At 38.1% G+C, this 20,133-nt stretch overlaps 1 protein-coding gene across 50 annotated transcripts in view; it reads right to left on the bottom strand.

The window, feature by feature from the left end:
• The window catches only part of ANK2 (ankyrin 2), a 696,383-nt gene that overhangs the window by 80,111 nt on the left and 596,139 nt on the right, over nucleotides 1-20,133 (bottom strand). For all 50 annotated transcript variants that reach the window (XM_043438144.1, XM_043438160.1, XM_043438135.1 and 47 more), the window contains 5 exons: nucleotides 17,181-17,279; nucleotides 16,357-16,455; nucleotides 12,695-12,793; nucleotides 11,654-11,752; nucleotides 3,010-3,082 (listed from right to left, as the gene is read on the bottom strand). In XM_043438144.1, the coding sequence (XP_043294079.1) occupies nucleotides 3,010-3,082; nucleotides 11,654-11,752; nucleotides 12,695-12,793; nucleotides 16,357-16,455; nucleotides 17,181-17,279 (469 nt within the window). The remainder of the gene's footprint in view (nucleotides 1-3,009; nucleotides 3,083-11,653; nucleotides 11,753-12,694; nucleotides 12,794-16,356; nucleotides 16,456-17,180; nucleotides 17,280-20,133) is intronic.

The following is a 20,133-nucleotide window of genomic DNA, read 5'->3' as shown; positions in this document are numbered from 1 at the left end:
TAGTAGCTCTGTGCCACTGAACAAACTACTGAATATGTTTAAGCCTTGGTCTTCCCATCCTTACTTAGGTGAGCCTTTTCACCTGAAAAAAAAAAAAAAAATGAGGGAAATCCACAGTTGATCTCATATGGATGCTTTGGGGATAAGATAATGCATCCAGCTTACACACAATAACATTAGTTTAACCATCTGTTGATTGGATTCATGAATGGAAAATTCTGATTTCTTTACTATAGCAAGTTAGCCTGCTAGGACATCTATACTTGGTTTGAACACTCTTCTGAGTATTGACACACAGATGATTATTAAAACAGTAGAGTTGTAAAGAAAACAGGGACTAGCTAATACTATCCAAACACAAGCAGCTGTACTTTGCCCATATAAATGATGCTAGGTTCCAAGAAAACATTTTAAACTCACAAAAAATTAAAGGATTGGCAATGTCAACTAGTCAAACTCTTTTATACTAATTGTACTAAAACGTTAGTTCACAATACTTAGCTATATTCTACACAAGAAAACTATTCAACTTGACTTTCTTAGTAGGGAAAAATGCTCCCTGGTGGCGCTAGTAGTGAAGAATCTGCCTGCAATGCAAGAGATGCAGGAGACTCAGGTTCGATCCCTGGGTCGGGAAGGTCCCCTGGAGAAGGGCATGGCAACCCACTCCGGCATTCTTGCCTGGAGAATCTCATGGACAGAGGAGCCTGGTGGGATGCAGCCCATAGGGTCACAACGAGTCAGACACAACTGAAGCGACTTAGCATGCAGGAAGCCACAGAAATCTTCCTCTCTCACCATGAAAGATACTCCTGACCATTCACAAATACTCCTATAAATTCAAGAGTTCTTATCACTAATAACTTTTAACATGTAACAGTTTTAACAAAAGTATATAAGATGTTATAACTAGATCTTATATTATGCAATGGGTAGGTTCAAGAGGTTGTTTCATACAAATGAAATTACTAACACCTCAGTAAATACTTTGGAAGCATTAGCTATTAGAATTCTTTATCAATTATTTTAGAAATAAGTAACTATTTTTGAATTAAATAATCACTGCCTAATTTATCTCATTTATAAATTTAGATTTTCATGTAATAGGTCTCCTTAAAGTGGTACCACATGTACTTTGGAGGCTACTTGGTAGAGAAGATATTTTATATTATTCATTTTTCCCTATATGACAAAGTCTCCCCCAAATTTTTAAAGATTACTTTGTTCCTAGGTAATTAAAAAAATTAGATTATAATTGCTAACCTAATATATTTTTAACTACATCTAAAACATATCTTTATCTAAGAATGGTATGACTACATATTCAAGCAGTCTTAATATGCTCATGCTAATTCAATGTCAACTTATCAAAAATTAATTTTTCTCCAAATTTGTATTCTATGAAGAAATATTAGTTTCTAAAAATATTTCTAGTGTCATTAGATAATGTAATTAGTTTATAGGTCTCAATAATAGTTTCAAATCATTAATATTACAGTATAAGCAATTCATGGCATTAAACTTCCAAGTTAATACAATCCACACACTCAAATGCACATGTAAACAATTCCACTCATATTATACATGCTATATATAAAAAAAAAAAAACAAAAACAGGTGAGTATTAGGCACCCAGATGTAAATATTAAGCAAGTTGCTTCTAGCCAGGTAAGAAAAATTAAAAGCAAAGACAGGCTTTCACTCCAACAATTTCCTCGAAAGGTACCTGAATCACTAAGGACTTCCCCATCAATAAAGTGGTCACCAAACTGTTTAAAAGCTGTTCAACATGTAAGTGAAGATAAGAAAGATGATCACACAAAGCAAAATATAGTGTGCAAATACGAATGCAGAAAATTGGCAAGTATTAGGATGGAACACAAATTATCATAATAAATACCGGGAACCATTATTTTTGGCAACATCTTTTAATTAGACCCAACATTTGTTTGTTCTTATCATAAGTTCTCACAAAAGTTGAGACAACTCAATGTCTGTCACTGATAAGTGAATTAATGAATTGGTTTCAAACGAGGGCATCTCAACGGAAAGTTTGACCTTATGATTTTATCTTGAAGAACCTAAAGAAATATCTTTAATATTTCTCCATGAAAGCAATTAGTATTGGGCCTACTACTAGGGCCAGTATGGCAATAGTTTTTCAAACATATACACTTGCCATGTGCATGTGTGTGTACACATATTTTTCAAACATGTATGCCTGACCAATAGCTGTACTACTGAAACTTGGCTATTCACTTTATTAACTCACGAAATTTTTAGATTTTTCTTTTTGTTCAAGGAAAGCCAGCTACCCTAGTAAAGTACAGTAGTGGAAACCTGCTGGCTGGACCTCAAGCATAATGCCTCATACTCACCCCAGAGAGTCCCTACTGCTCGTCATAGAGCTTCTCAGAACTTTGAAATCCACTGGCTTAGATAATTTCTATCAACTTTAAAACTACAGGGGGCACATTTTCTGACTTAAAGAATCAAATCTCAGGTTTAATTTGTATGACTTACTGCTGTGCTACTTTTGGCCTTCTCTAAGGTTCTCTTCCTCTGGATTTAAAGTGGACTCTTGTGTGACTGAACCAGTTAGAAAGCAGAAATTTCTCAACATACCATCGATAAAACATGCTTTAAGTTCTTTTGCTTTCAGGCATTTTAATAAAAAATGTATTCTAGCATAGTTAAAATATATTAACAACAATTGTATTATCAGGTAGATATTTTAACAGATGGTCAATTTCCAGTTTCTTTCCCTTTTCCCAGTCCTGTTATTTAGTAAGTCATTAAAGATAATACCAGTTGAAAATACATAAACAGAATCCTCCCTCCCCCCAAATTGAAAAAGTAAATGTACTGAAACAAAGGTGAAAAAGTGACTTTAAGTGCTAAGATGTTGTCATCTACACCCACTGTACCAGCTTGGTCCCTGAAAAAAAAGATGATTTCCTTCATGTAAGATCCTGACAGATGTCATAAAAGATTGAATAAAAGTCTTACCCTCTTCATCAGAAACATCAAGAACCTCAGTCATGGTCTCAGGAACATTTAGCTTGTGTTTTTCAGTGATAGTCTGGAAAGACAAAAATCATCAACGTTCAATTTATTTATTTATTTATTTTTTATCAGCGTTCAATTTAAAACAAAGGATGAAAAGGATCACAGAGGAGAACACAGTCAATAGCGTCAGCAGTGATCACGCCCTGAGCACTCCATCTTCTCCATGTGGACATTCTGGAAGCTTAGTCTCTTATTCTCCTTTACAGAAGTTCTTTTGTTCTTTCTGAAGATAAATGACCATTTACTCCAGTGAAGTTGTTAAGAGAAAGTTCATTATTTTGAGTTCCCATTTGCAAAACACATTCTTTAGCAATGGCATTAGAAGCCATGTGGAGAAAGCAGATTCGTGTTTTCAAGACTTCCTTAAAATGGACTAAGTTATGTCTTTAGACAATCTTTAAAAAGCAGCAGTGAACATAGGCAATCTGTTACACACAAAACCATTGGTTAGAAGTTGTAAGCAACATGACAGACTTGGGAAGAAAATGTGATGCATCTGTTCTGGACCAGAAGATCAAGAGTGCACAGTCAATCATCCTTGTCGTCTTTCACTGGGCTACAATTCTGGTTTGCTGCCTAGCTGCCTTCCAGCTGCCAAATTCTCTGCCTTCCAGCCCTGATGGACCAGGTAAGGCTATGAGACCACTCTCTGGAGTCTGGCTGCCTAAGTTCAAATTCTAACTTCATCACTTTTCAGCTATGAGGCCTTAGCAAGTCCCTCTATTTTTCCATGCCTTAATTCCCTCATTTATAAAATGGGAATAATAACACTACTTCCTAAAACTGTTATGAAGATTAGATGAAATAATATATAGAAGAGGTCTAAGAACAGAGTTTAGAATATAATAATATTCAATAAATATTAGCTAGCATAACTTATCTTAATAATTTGATATTAGTCTTAAAAACAAAGGTCCTCTGAACTTTTTAGTCATTCAGGCACTCAAGAAACATTTTGAGTGCCTATTCCATGATAGGCACTATTTAGATACCAGGGATACCAAGGTGATTAAAAACTAAAGGTAAAAAGTCAAATCCCACAACTTTAAATATCACTTAGAGATAGTGGAGTCTCTTTTTTGTGAATCCCTATCTCTTGTTTCTGTATTGAAACTGTATTAAGTACATCTATTGGCATAGTCATGAGAATGTTCAAATACTAATCTCTCAGAATAAAGAATATAATCCTCAACTAAAGACACCAAAATACAGTCAATAGGTTGTCAAGGTTTTTAAACTTTGCTGAATAGGTATTTCAGACTTGTTTGTCTTTAGTCTCCCATTACCATCTCATTTCTTTCCAAAAGCAGTAAAGAACTTCAAATATATTTATAGGGAAATTCAGTTGATTAATTTGAAAATGTATTTGTGTGTGTGCTGGCCTTAGTCTCTCAGTCGTGTCTGACTTGTCTGACTCTCTGCGATCCCAAAGACTGTAGCCCACCAGACCCCTCCGTCCACGGAATTCCCCAGGCAAGAACACTGGTGTGGGCTGCCACGCCCTCCTCGAGGGGATCTTCCCAACCCAGGGATCACACCCAGGTCTCCCTCATTACAGGCAGATTCTTTACCATCTGAGCCACCGGGGAAGGCCAACATACAGGTATAATTTCTTTGTATTAAGAGGGATTGATTAAATCATAACCTGATACTGAACAACCTTTCAGTGGCTTCCCATTTTCTTCAGAAAAAACTTAATACAGTTGATCCCTAAATAATTCAGGTTTGAACTGCATGGGTCCACTTACATAAGGCTATTTTCCAAAAGTAAATACTATATTACTACATGATCTGAGGTTGGCTAAATCCATGGATGCAGGACGGGACATGGCTGACTATAAAGTACACTTGGATGAACTCCCTAGGCTGTCAGGGGGTCAGATGAACTGGCTCCGATAATGCCTGGTGATGCAGCCGGAGACAGGGAGACCACATCACTCCCCTAACCCTGCAACTGCGTTGGCAGCCACGTTCTCTTACACCTCCGTTTTCCTCCCATATCCTTTTCTTTACAAGAAATGTTCTTCTCTTTTCTTGGCTCATGTAAGATGTAACTTCCTTGGAGAAACACTCCTTGACCCTCCCCAATGAATGTATTTTCTTAGCCGTGTTTATCTGCTGCTACTCCCTCCTACAGCATCATGTGAACCACATCACACACACCTGTATATGCCTCATGCGCCTCCCACCTGAGTGTGAGTCATTAAAGAGATGGTTTCCGCAGAACCAAAAGCACAGTAGGGGCTTCTCAAATACATAGAGGAATAAATTGACGACATAAAATTATGCAAAATACATTTACAATTCACATAATGACTACATAGCTTTCCTCTGGGGAAGAAAAGTAAACGAAGACATGGAGAAAGTCCTGTGTTACCCAAAGGAAGGCACACGGAAGCCCAGAGGAGTGAGGTCAGCTTTCCAGAACGTTGCTTCTGATGTTTAAATAGTTCCATAATGTCATATGCACTGAAAACAAACTCAACACTGTAGGAATGACAAAACAACACCTACCCAAAACGACGGAGACTAACAGGTGGTAAACAAGTATTTGATGAGTGAACAAATTTTGAAAATATACCACTTAATTATAATATTAATTTATGAATATAACACAAAAAGACCATAATCTAAGTTCTATATCAATGGTTCTCAACTCTAAGCTAAGCTAAGCTAAGTCGCTTCAGTCGTGTCCGACTCTGTGCAACCCCATAGACGTCAGCCCACCAGGCTCCGCCGTCCCTGGGATCCTCCAGGCAAGAACATTGGAGTGGGTTGCCATTTCCTTATCCAATGCATGAGTGAAAAGTGACAGTGAAGTCGCTCAGTCGTGTCTGACTCTTAGCGACCAATGGACCACAGCCTACCAGGCTCCTCCGTCCATGGGATTTTCCAGGCAAGAGCACTGGATGGGGTGCCATTGCCTCCTCCGAACTACTTCTTCTCAACTCTAGGTGCGTATCATAATTATTACAGAAGTTTAAAATGTATTATTGCTTGGGTCTCAACACAAGTCAATTAAATCTGTATCACTCAAGAGAGGAACCAATCACAGGTGCTTAAAAAAAGTTCCTCGGGTGGATCTATTGTGCAACTCAATTTGTAATCTGTTATACTTTCCTGTATTAAGAAAGTGCATATATTGCAGAAAAATGACTTTTTTTTGCATTTAATATATAGGATAGAGACAATGAGATCCTATTAAATTATGGGGAAACTGTAAAATGAAGTCTAAGTGTAAATTAAATGATTTAAAAAGTTAAGGGATATCTACTGTATTAAACTACACCAAAGTCAATTTTTGCAGAAACATTCTGGAGTAACTGTCCTTCACTGGAAACAGTTTCACAAGAAGATACATCTCAATTTAAAAACTGATGGAAATATACTTTAAACAGGTAACTTATATTGTCAAACATTCTCAGTTTCTATTTCAGATGCTGATAATCTGACTGTATTTTCTTTGAACTTGTGACAGTGGAACTAGCTTTGCATTAGTTTGGTTATTGCATGCTATTACAATTACTATCAGCAAATATATGTGGCAACAGAAAAAGTAACACACTGATCATATTAGTCATGGATATTTTTTGGTACAGATGTTAAAAACGCCTTCTATTTACAAAGTAGTAAATATAGTATGCATTTTTACATGACATAGTGTCTGACCTTTAAAAAATCATCAGTAAATATTTGTTAAATGGATAATAAGTCTTGTACTCATGACTAATGATAAAAGAAATTTTTTAAAAAGTCCCTTTAAATGAAGTATCCTTTGAAAACGTGATTAGCCAAACATAAATATAGTTTTGTGCAACTCCATCTGAATAGTCCATGGAAAACAAGGATATAATTAAATGATCATAGGCATCTTCTTCTGCTATAGAATCTCAGATTCTATGGTCAAGACTAGAAACAACTTTAAAATTAAAATGAGTAGTGCACAAAGCATAAGTGTAATAGGATGTAGTTAAATCATATATTGTGGCAAAATAATTATGTGATATCTGGCAGACTTAACTTACATCATAACGTAGACAATAAAATATGAGTCCTTAACATGCTATTTTTGTAAATGGGGGATAATACCTGGCTTGTTTCATGTGGAAGAAAACGTGTGCTTTACTGCCCTTCACGTGGTCCCTCCCCTGGCCAACCACTCACTCTGTATCACACACTCTGCAAGTCGCAGCATGCTGAGCGACCCCAGCGAGGGTACCACCTTCCAAGGCCTACACAGTCTCCCATCAGCACTACAAGCTAAACCTTTATACCAATTGCATAAGGTAACATAATTTTTGTATATAATTTAAGTACTATGTAAGTAATATTTTTCTATTAAAAAAAACTAAGGTTAAAGGCTTGGAAAGTCTCAGTGAAGGTGAGTTACCAGAAATAACTGCTACTCAGATGTTGTTGAGACAATTAGAGTGCATTGGGAAAAATATGTCAAAAGTTTAAAAAGTTTCTGCATTCAGACTAGTGTTCTGAATCAAAAGTTTTAAAAAGTTCTGTATACAGACTATCTCTTTAAGATAACACATCAGATACATTTATATAGATATTATAAGATACCCACATGCAGCCACAATACAGTATGTATTATTGATGTTCTTTGTGCAAGAATAACAACTTTCTAGTCAGGCACCTGTGTCAAAGAAAAATTCTTGACTCCACCTTAAAAGGTGTCAAATGATTTACATGTTTTTATTGCATTGCCATTTTTATGATTCCCACTTTATCTGACTCTTGGTATCATATAAGATTTAGAACCGATGTTTAAATGCTAAGATAAATATAATGCCATTTTTATTTTAGTAGGTTATTCAGTATGTACGCCCTACATATCAATGATCATACGCAACATAAAACACGATCCCTTTAAAACTCTGCCAATAACTGATGATTGCTGATCAATCATCTGAGCCACTGCTCCCTGGTGGCTCAGATGGCAAAGAATCGGCCTGCGATGCAGGAGACCCAGGTTTGATTCCTGGGTTGGGAAGATCCCCTGGAGAAGGGCATGGCAACCCACTCTAGTATTCTTGCCTAAAGAATCCCATGGACAGAGGAGCCTGGCGAGTTACAGTCCATAGGGTCGCACAGAGTTGGACACGACTGAAGCGACTTAGCACGCAGACCAATAACAAAAGGATGAGTCATATCTCACAGTTCTTCCAAACTGCATTAGGAGAATGAGCTTGTTGGCTTCTGTGGCCAGAAATGTGTCCCTCCCACTGTGATGTCCATTCCAGCAAACAGACGTTGATTGTAATCCCTGGAGAATGCTCAACTGTCTCATATTCCCTGCTGCGTCTTATGAAGTTAGAAAAGCAAAGGTTAAGGAAACAAACTGCAATCCCAAAATGTCTCACAAATTTCTGAAGTGGTGACTTTTCCTTTACAAACTGCTATCTTACTCTCCTCTCCACACAACGACTTTATTCATACTTTGGGGTGAAGAGCTCTGGAAGGAGGAATAGCTAAGGAGACTTTCTCTGATGGCAAAGAACTCACATGGCTGCTCAAATGGCACATTGTACCAAGTGAACGATGTGAAGTTTGTATGTTAGGCGTGTGGCTGTAGCTCAGCTAATACATTCAAATGGTAATAATATTAAATTTAATTTGGTTTATTTTACATATTATTAAATTGCTTCATGCTATTTGCCTACCACCAGTGAGCAGTTCCAAATAATTTTTAGTGAAATCTATAGACTTTAGAAAATGATATTGAACATGATCCTTCCATGAATATCAATAAAGGGCTTTATGTAAGCTTTTAAAAGTTGAAAATTCCTATTAAACTACTTTTAGCAAAGCCAAGGTCAAGTATATCAGAAAGGTTAAGAATATGGATTTTGTAATCTGACAACCTAAATTTGAATCCTAGATCTACCCTCAATGTTTGGCATATCTGTAAATTACTAAATAATAGTCATAGCTTTAAATACCATTATGTGGAAAAAGAAAGAATGGAAATCTCTCCTGAAAAACAGTATAAAGTAGGAAGACCTACATCACAGAAGGAATAAGTTTGTATTTTCAATCCTTAGACCCAAACTCCATTTCATAAAACAATAAAATTCATAATTCTAAGAATCCAATTCTAAGAGAAGCAGAAAATAAAGGTAGGACAGGAGCAAAACATGCAACCAGTAAAACTACCCACTTAGAGAAAGGGGGTATTTGTTTGGTTAATGTGGGCGATGATGTCTTATTTTGCCAACTTATAAAACATTTTATTATGTTTTATATTTACTTGCTGGCTTTTCACATAGAAATTTGATTGCTAAGTACGGTGGTTTTTGTTGGAGCAATGCTTAGCGAGGCAGTGTAAAGAATAATAGATACAAGAAAGAAAGCCCATGGAGGAGATTTGAGGAGTTTTCACATCCCCCTAGAGCTACATGTGGAGATATGACCATATGTCTGATTTGTGACAAGGTATCTGAGAATTTGTATGGCAATAGTATTTAAAAGCAATTGCTCCTCTTTTAAAATATAGCTCTGAATGGTTAAAGTATCACTCTAAGCAATATTTATGAGCCTGAGATCCCTTTGAAACATGTAAATTTTATAGTTTTGGTGATATTAAAGATTTTCTGACAAAACTTAAAATCTCATTTTCCACTCCCCCTACACTGTAAGTTATTGGTCGGGAGGAATAATGTTTTTACCATTGATGACTCTTCAGTACCCAGCATGGAATCCAACATACCTTTTATATCCAATAAACACTAAATGAATGAAAGAAAAGCAGGTCACAATAGCAAAAAGATGCCATCTAGTGGCCATTTGATAAAAAATGCATATACATGATTCCTAGAACATGGAAGTGGTAATAAAGTTGAGAGAGGACTTGAACAAATGTTTAGCCAATCTTGCCACCAAAAGTTTCACTTATCTGTGATGTGCACACTGTTTCAAAGGGGCCAAATAAAGACATATGTAAAGGTCCCTAATACGAAGATTCTCCTGGTATAAGAAACCATACCGTAAGAAAAAGCCATTACGATTCATTCATATACAGTGACTCAGGGCAGTGCTAGACGGTGACAAGACTTGCTTTTCTCCTATATAATTTATGAATGCTATGCTTTAAATCTTTAAAAATATTGTGGTACACTGGCCAAAGATTTTTCTTGAGGAAACAAACAGTGCCATTCTCTTATCCAAATTCAGTCTGTGTCTTGCAGTTCATCAATACATCATCCTTCCACTCTACTTAAAACTTCACGTCAAACTACTTCAACGTCTGTCAGCAGGAACTTGCTGTCAGCCTGAAGAACAAAATTCTCATCTTTTTCTTCACATCTATCAAAAGAATCAAGAGTTCTAAAACTATATGCATCACTCCTAGCTTGAAGCATGTGTTAGAACCTCATTCAGAATTTTTTAGTTGTTGATCCATGATCTCATTGGATCTCATCTCATTTCTAAGGAAAAGCTAGTGATTTGCTGTCGCTCTACTTTTCTACTTCACGAAGAGAAATTACAGAGCCGTTGTTCTCTCTCAAAGAGAAAAGTTAATAAATAAAAGCAAACAGAAGAGCACTTTTAGCTGTGAGTCTCCCTCTTAGGTGGAGAAGGCAATGGCACCCCACTCCAGTACTCTTGCCTGGAGAATCCCATGGACGGAGGAGCCTGTTAGGCTGCGGTCCATGGGGTCGCTAAGAGTCAGACACGACTGAGCCACTTCACTTTCATTTTTCACTTTCATGCACTGGAGAAGGAAGTGGCAACCCACTCCAGTATTCTTGCCTGGAGAATCCCAGGGACAGGGGAGCCTGGTGGGCTGCCGTCTATGAGATCGCACAGAGTTGGACACGACTGACATGACTTAGCAGCAGCAGCAGCTCCCTCTCAGGAGGCCTCCTTTAAGCTCTGCTCCAAATGAATATCACAAGAGCATTAGGAATGATTCCATCATGGTCTTCACTGTTTCAGAGTTTCTCTGGCAAAGGTCAGTGATGATCATTGGCCTAAAGAATCAGCACTTATATACCACATAGTGAAAAAAAAAATTAAACATATACTCTATCAAGTTGCAGACAACGGTTTCTCTCCTATGCACACTCAATTTTCTTTTTGAATAAAAAAATACTCAGAAATAGGAAGAAAATCAGGATGAACTGTTCTCACTGTGAATGCATCTAAACCAGTCCTGAGCTAAGAAGGGGTCAAGGTCTTCCCCAGCATCTGGAGGGACCTTCAGACTAAGATAAAAAGTGGAGTGTCCTACCACTTTGCCAGCAGTAGGTGTCACACCCAACTCCAGCAACAGGGCAGCAGAGAAAAAGCAGTCAGTCACAGAAAAAGGGCTAAGTGTTATGAAATTACATTCACACATTTTATATGGATTTACGTTGACAAAAGGAAGCTGGCATCCCTGTATGCGCTGTGTAAATGCATTTTCATCTGCATACTTCAAGGTATACAGGCTCAGCAACATGTTCACCCAAAGTCCCTACAACCTGTTCAGCAAAGAAGTTCAAAAGCTCAAAACATTTTGTAAGTGAAAATGCCTGTGGCTTAAAAACCACAACAACGGAGCCAAAGTCGTTGGGGTCTTTTTACTCACCGTGGTGGTGGTGGTGACCTCCTCCGTTACAACCTTCAGGGTGTCCACCACCGAGATGTAGCCCAGACGCTTAGCTATCGCCAAGGCGGTGTTGCCGTTCTGAAGAGCGAGCGAAAGAGAGACAAAGGCAGTGAGAGCCGGTGGGGAGGACGGCGGGGTGAGCCAGTGAGCTCACCCGCGGCTCCACATGAGCCAGCATTTTCTTCCAAAACAAGGCACAGCTTAGGAAAATCACTAGTTTTTACCATTACATCTGAATCTTCTTTGTAACTTCTTCAAACTATAGCCCAGGTCACCATGGTAACACAACAAGCTGCATCTGCGTGCTCTAATAAGAAGCACTCATTGCTTTAACCCTGAGGTTGTCAAGCAAGCGCTCCGAATTCTGTACTGTGCTTAGGAGAGTCACCTTTGAAACCCGAAAGAGGCCTCCGAAGAAAACTATTCAAGAACCAAGTACACTCAGTCCTCATCAGAAGTCAGGCCATCTGCTGCAGGTAAGATGTTACCGCGGGGAACGCGGCAACATATTTAGCTACAGCTGTGCAGAAGCTCTCCTCGCAGCGAAAGAACACAAACAAGCAACTGCGGCCCCAGGCCAGGCCACCGGGGACCCCGGGGTTTAACTGCACCGCTTACTTTACATTTCAATGGCTCCACATCCCACAGAGCTCCGTGGGAGCCAGCGGCCTCGGAAAGCGTACTCCCTTAAGAAGATCGGGCGGGAGGGGTGGACTCCGCGCCCAGCCGAGAGCCAGCTGGAAGCCGAGCCCGCTTCCGCAGCCCGAGCCCAGGGCCCCCTCCCGGGAGGGACGGCTGAGTCAGGCCGCTGCGTTCCCTCCGGGACCAGCGCTCCCAGAAATCACATGCTGATTGCTGGAAATCCCGGGCTTTCCCCCCGAGTGCAGAGGTTTAAGAAGGATGGGGACGGTGGGGGGGTGGGGAACTCAGCTCCGCCGAGCGGCTCCCGGGAAGGGGGATTCTAAGTCAATCAAAGGGAAAGAGGGGCGGCGTGGTGAGGGGCAACCGGCGCCCCCTTACCGCGGTGGTGGCGTTGGGCTTGGCCCCATGCTGCAGCAAGACGTTGATGATGTGCGTGTGGCCCTGCTGGGCGGCCTGGTGCAAAGGCGTGTAGCCATTCTGTAGTGGAGGCAGCGGCGGCGGACCCAGCAGGGGAGTGCGGGAGAAGGAGGAAAACTAGTTAGCCTTCATTTTGAATTTCTTAGTCTTATTTACACCTAAGTCGGCGCGGAGGCCTGTTTTTCTCTGGAGCAAGATATCACCAGCAACCCATTTTCTCAGCAGCAAAACTCCCTCACACCTTATGGTCCGCTAAACAATGAGGCTGGCTTCTGAAATTAGCAAGATTAACAGACTCCAAATGGTAACTATTATTATATTTTCACCAATTAGCGTTCTAATTAGCATTCAAAATGGATACGCTGAGCCAGGCGATTTATAATGAGGAAGAGTATTATCACAGTGATTCCTTCCCTAGGAAAAATGGAAGCATCAACTGTTTAACTGAAACTTAAGAGGATCATACAAACCACTGTTTGTTCATTGTGACTTCCTTCGTCACTAACCTCTGGACTAGCTTTAGCAATTCTAAACCAATGACAGTAAATCTAAATCTTCTATTCCTTTCAGAAAATCTTCAAAGACGTACACACTTAACAGAAGATTTCATTGGAAGCTGAGGGGTCCACTTTCAAATAAAAACTCCTTTAAAAGTAGGTTCTTCTAAACATTGTGGTCTAAACTTTCACTTAGATGAAAGTTCTGCAACTGGGATTTGTGAAAAATTGCAGCTGAGGTTAGTGAGAAGCCAATCTTGCTCAGAACTCTAGTGAGTGCTAGGTGTGGTACAGATTGGTTGCATACAGACATCAATACAAGCTAACTGCCCTGGAATCCTTGGAGGCACAGTGAAACGGTAATAGCTATCATGTCCTAAGCACCCATTTTATGCCTGATATTGGACCTTATATTTATTCTCTTAATCTTTACTACCATTCTGAAAATGAGGGTGCCTGGTACCTAGTATGTGTCTTATAAATGAGTACATGAACAAATGAGTGAATGAATGAATAACTGTCTCCCTACTTCAGAGATGATGAAACTGAAAATAACGGGGCTAAGTAATTTGTTCACAATCATTCTAGGTTCAGATCCTATATCGAAGATCATGAAGACAATGACCATCAGATTGCTTTTTTATTGTCTACCTGCCTCACCCCTGATAAAATTTTATCTGTATATGTCAGACCCCAGGGTCCTGGGCTCTAAGTTCTGAGTAGCCCATTCATACCTTAAACTTGTAAGAGTATACATCTTCTATTTCTAGTGTCACTATCTCTTGATGACCAACACGCACATTTGCTTCTCCTGTCTACATGATGTGACTATCCCTATGCTGTTAAAAAGAAAACTACAGGCCCAAAATAGAGTCACTTATGCCAGGAAACCCCACCACACTGGGGCTTAATACCTAACCTAATAGAAGCTTTAACCTCCCCAGAAATGTCGTCTTAATTGGTCAGTCAGGAATTTTCTGGTCAGCACCAAAGAGGTAATCTGCCACTGAGACCCCTTCTGTCCGCCATACATAGGTTACCTTTTTTTTTTCTTTACGACTTCCTGGTTCTGCATTTAAAAAACCCTTCCCTTACTCTCTTCCTTGGGAACTCCTCCCTACGTGCTAGATGGATGCCACCGATTCATGAATCATTCAATAAAGCCAACTAGAGCTCTAAAATTTACTTGACTTAAAAGACTTTTAAAAAAGCAACGCACGGGGTGCCACATGATCCCGCCTGTGCTTCCACGTGGGCCTTTCCATCCACGGGGATGCACCATGCATGTGAGAGTCTGTCTGAGGATCTCTCAGACTGGAATGTCAGCAGCTCAGCCTTGTCTGCTCTATGTCCCTGTAATGGGATGACTCCAGGAAACCTGGAAATATAAATCAACCTCAGGGACTCTGCTCACAAACCAGGCAATCCATGGATATTTCAGGAGCATAAAATAAATAATATTTCTTTCTTAAAATTTTTTTTCCTTTCCATTGTGTTTATAAATATTACACCAAAGTTTTACAAACTTTTCCAAATTTTTATACCAAGTGATGAACATTTGAAGAGTAAAGGAAATACACATATTTTCATAGCAACAAAACAATTTGTAGTAACTATGGTTACATATGAGATGTGAGGAAGAAAACTAAATTTCTTCTCCAAAAGTGTCATTCTATGTGAAAACATTCTGAAGTGTTTATTAAAAGACTGTCCTTTGAGGTATGGATCAATACACTCCTCTGAAGATATATGAAGAGATACTTCCAACTGCAAGTAAAATCTACATAGTTCACTTTTTAAAAACCTTAAAAGTTAAACTGAGATTTTTCTCTAAACTAAATGTCCATTTGAATGCAGATCAAACCCGAGGGAGAAAAATTATGCTATCTAGACCACATGTTTGGCTTCTCAATATTATAACTATTTCAACAGTCAAACACCTAACATAAAAATATAGTAAATATTTTCAAGTTCTGCCAAAATTTCATTGCATTGCTGCATTAGGCCTTACAAGAGAATACCTGGATTCCAAAAGTCTTTCCTGTAGTACTTGTATGTGAACTGACTCAGCCAAAATGGTATTACACATTAATGCCTGAGGGAGACCTCATATTGAAGCTTTTAAATAAGTCTCCAAGTGCAATTTCATGAGAACTCAAGAATTGCTCAGAAACTAGGCAGTGACCATTCTTGGTCAAGTCAGATTAGAAGTTTTGAATCTCAAATGTTAATAGTATAATTTTAAAAATAACTTTAATTCATTTACAAATATGCTTATGTATAGACATGCTTTTGTTTATGCTTCAAAGAGGATATGAAAAAGCTAACGTCCAAAACTTGTTATGTTTCTAATTAGTATCATCTTGAATGATGACTTTGAAAAATCCTGAATGTGCTCACAGTAATTTACTTGTGCCTACTCACGTAGCTGAAATTAGGGATTTGTGATACATAAACGACGCAATTACATATATCTTTGGACTAAAAAAATTGGAGCTCCTAGGTTACACGACCAATAGTTATTTTACCCATTTCTCTTCCCTTGAAATAATCTGAATGTACTGAAGTGTGGTGTTATGTTCCCATCATGCTCTGCAGGATAGAACCCTTCAGATTACACTGCGAAAAATACTCAGCTCTACATTATCCTTGAAAACTCCCAACCCAGCTTACATGTTATTGCCTCACTGAGCACGACCACATGGTATTCCAAATGTGACAGAGTTCATTAAAATGAAAGGCAGGCAGTCTAGGCGGCTTAATTGTCTTTTCTCACTACAGGATGATTGATGGCTAGGGGAAGGGGGTCAAGGCTCTGAAACAAGGTAAAGGAAATCGGCCTGAACATCAAGATGTTCTTGCCGGCTTCTATTGCATCCTGCAGTGAATTGTTAAATCGATGTCAGCTACTTGAACTTCATAACAGAAGTAGTTCTGAAGCTGACCTACATGGCTGTCAAAGGTTATTAAAAAGAAAAGTCTCGAACAATTGCACAAAGCTACATGGCTTATTCAAAATCACTAGAAGCACTGAAAGGAAAATATGTAACTATGGTGAGCTAGTGAAGTGTCCCTATGGCTGAATCAATGGCTTACAGAAAACAGAAATGAGTACAAGTATTTTACCTTGGTTTTTGCATTGACATTTGCTCCCTGCTTCAGAAGGAAGTTGACCATTTTCACGTTTCCATAGTGACAGGCCACAATTAAAGGAGTGTAGCCAAGCTATGAATAATAAAAAATAAATTACTACTCCAGTGGTTAAAACTGAAGGGGAGAGGGATTAGGGAGAACTTCAGTTCTGGTAGGATTGGTAGAAATTCTATTTGTTTGTACAGATATTACTTAGCAGATGATATGTGCATCCTGTGGATATATATATATGGACAGGAGCAGAGCCCTGAGCATAGGAACTTCACGCAGCACAGGAGATCTGTCACTGGGTAACTTAATCTGACAAAGAGCTAAGAGAAAGACACAAATAATAGCATCTGAATACAAGGAAGAGACACTGAGTCTAATAGGATCCAGAGGAGATGCACAGAAAACATAGAATTTTTTGTTTTTGCTCACCTATAAGAATAAGGTGAGCTCATAGAATTTAATGACATGGAGAGAGAGAAGCTGTTTAGAAATCAAGGGCATGAAGGCAAGCAGGCACAGGGAGAAGCAAATCATTTTGCCTAACAGATGTGATGAGGGGAAGAGGGTAAACTTAAGCCTGCAAAGTTGGAGTCTTTTGGTAAAGAGCCCTAACATCTGCTATCCATTTTGACATGATTCCAGCAAAAATGGAGAACCATTAAATATTTGTGAGCAAAGAGAGCCACAATTAAATCAGAATGGCCATCTGAAGAGGCGGGGACTTGGACTTGGGCTGACATGAACGGGGGCTACTGGGAATCACCCAGGTCAGAACCTGTCCCAACATCAACAATGATTGGCTTTACCTTTGTGTGAGCATCCTGGTCAGCGCCATGCTTAGTGAGAATATCAGCGACATTCACTTTATCTTCCTGGGCTGCCAGGTGTAAAGCTGTGAGTCCACTCTATGGAGAGAATGAAAGCAAAGGAGTACATTTGAAGAAGAAAATACACAGTAGCATCTATAACAGCATGTCGTGAAAAAAATCCTGGAAAATTCAGAACCTCTCCCTAGAAACTGCATCTTTTGATATCTAAAACAAACTCTCCAAGTGAATATCACTTTCCATCAAAGACATGCTCTCTAAGTTAATCAACTCTTCCCTCAAATTACATTTTCTGTATTGGGTACTTATATTATGAGACTTTAAAATAACCCAGCTAATAAGCTTCCAAACAACATTCATTTCAAACCTGTTCTGTTTCTCCGGCTGAATCTACTCACTTAAATAACTGATCAACCAATTACTACTTCTACTTTATAACTGCAGTAATAATCTATATTTTCATCAGTAAAACATTACATCAATGTAAAAAACATCCAGAGTTACAAGAAATGAGTTCAAAATAAATTTCTCCAGCACCCAAAGACAGGATACTATTTTAGGGATTTCCTAAGTGCTAAATAGTGACCCTATCACTCATATATCACACCATAAATTTGGCCAGTTATATGTAAATTTCCTAGCATATGTACATCAAGTAATTATTTTAAGTAATTAGGCACACTTTAAAGTACAGTTAAGAATTAACAAAAGGATAGAGAAAGGAGGGAAAGGTGATTTAGTCAGTCAATGCCACAATCTGACGGCCTCACTACATGTGCAAGTATCTCCCATCAAGCAAAACTGAAATTTAAAGGGTATCTTTAAAACCTAAATCACTTGTATGTTTAAAACGTGTTTTTTGAGCACCTCTCATATGCCAGGAAGTGTCCTAGACACTTGAAAATATCAGTGAACAAAAGTTTCTGCCCTTTTAAAACTTACATTCCAGCTAACAGGATATTCATACCGTATGTTCATCTCCTCCTGTATTGTTCAAATACCTAGTATATTTATCCCCTCCTGGTACATCTTGCATCTGCATACTGAGGTATCTACTTGTCCTCTCAGTTGGCACTCCCACTCCCCGAGTTCATATCCAAAGTGTTTCAACCATGGCCTGCAGGCCAGCTCTCCTACAGTCTAGTCGGGTTGAGAAATCTAAACCATGTTCTTCAAAATTCATGATCTCTAGCCATGGTGTTACTTCTATAAACTGACAAGTTCTCTGACCTTTAAAAAATCTAAGTAATATTTACAAAGAAAAAAAAAGAAAAAGATTCTCCAACTAGAGAAAGGGCTTTATGTTTAAGAGTCTGAGGCCTTTCAATTCTTAGAGTTCTGGCTGAGCTCAGCTTTGAGTTTCATAAACCATAAGAATGAGATGGAAGATACACCCTTCTGCATTAAAATGTTATCATTTCTAAACAAATAGTATATAGTCCTAAAGTATAAACATTATGAATATTAGGACAAAGCAGATTTTTCTTCATCTTGTTATTCTCTATATTAAAAGAGCAAACATAAAATTATTTCTCCTTAGAAATAATCAAGCTTTTAAAAATGTTACTGAAGTGATCATTAAGTGAAGTAATCATCAGATGTCTCAAAGGCATCTTTCATGGCATTTCAAATCTATGAGCTGATTTCTACATTATTTGCAGAATGGATTTTTTACAATATAAGATGGCAAACTAACAACCAGTATAAAAATCCTCTACAGTTTATTATGGTAAATTTGCATGCCTAAATCAAATTATGTAAACCTCCCCGATAAATTAAGAAGACAGAAGATGTTGAAAGAGTTCTTTTCCAAAAAAAGTAATCTATTTCCTAAGATGCACTGGTAGACTCTACAGTTGGTTTTATAATTAGATGGTGATTGGATAAGGCATGAAATATATATTTCTGTATTATAGTTCTCACTGAGAAAGAGTCACTTAGAGCATAGTAGTTGATTTTAGTTGACCTTTCTTTCTTTCTGGCCACACCGAGTGGCATGAGAGATCTTAGTTCTCAAACCAGGGATTGAACCCACGTGCCCTTCAGTGGAAGCATGGATTCTTAATCACCAGACCACCAGGGAAGTCCCTGATTTTAGTTGGTCTTAAATAGAAAAAGAATATATGTAGTTTAAAAAAGCAATGGGAAATTTATTATCAGCTTTGCTTATTATCTAAAATACCTTCACAGTCGCATTTTCCTGTATTTATTTCATATAAATTTATTTATTATTATAATTTATAACAAAAATAACACCAACCAAAAGGCAAAGTTATATTTTTCGATATCATATTATTATTCAGATATATCTTAACATATTTACTAAAGTTTTACTCCAGTAACAAATACACCATCGTTGGTCTTTAGGAAATCACCCAATATTGAAATCACGTTATACAGATAACATAAATACTTTGTGGTTCAAATGGAATATTTTTCTCCATTGCTGAGTGGAGAAAATATTAAAAAATACTCATTAAGTATTTGTTGACTACTAAAATTGTCTCAAAAGAAGTAATATGTTTAGAAGAATACCATCAGGGAGGACATAGCAAACTGATTCTAGATAATATGTGTGCCATTTTTATGAATTAAAAATTACACCATCAGAAGCACAGTGTGATCAGTTTCATGAAATGTCAATTCTACTCAAAATTTTGCATAAATCGTTTATGGATTTCTTGTGTTTATTTTCAAATGAAGATTTGTTTTTAATGGACAATAAACATATGACTCATTTGTGTACTGATGTAAAATGAAATATTCTACCATTGTTTTCATGATGTGACTGTCCCCAGTGAGCTAAAAGACTAACTGAGTCTCATGATTTTAACAATCACAAAGAAATCTATGTCCCAGACTTTAAGGATTGTCTGGCTGACACATTGAATTCCACCGTAAAGCTTTATCATGTTCATTCTTGTTAAAAATG

The sequence above is a fragment of the Cervus canadensis genome, chromosome 19, assembly GCF_019320065.1.
Source record: "Cervus canadensis isolate Bull #8, Minnesota chromosome 19, ASM1932006v1, whole genome shotgun sequence".
In the NCBI taxonomy this organism is placed as follows: domain Eukaryota; kingdom Metazoa; phylum Chordata; class Mammalia; order Artiodactyla; family Cervidae; genus Cervus; species Cervus canadensis.
The sequence above is the reverse complement of the archived record's forward strand: the minus strand, read 5'-3'. Positions and strand labels throughout refer to the sequence as shown.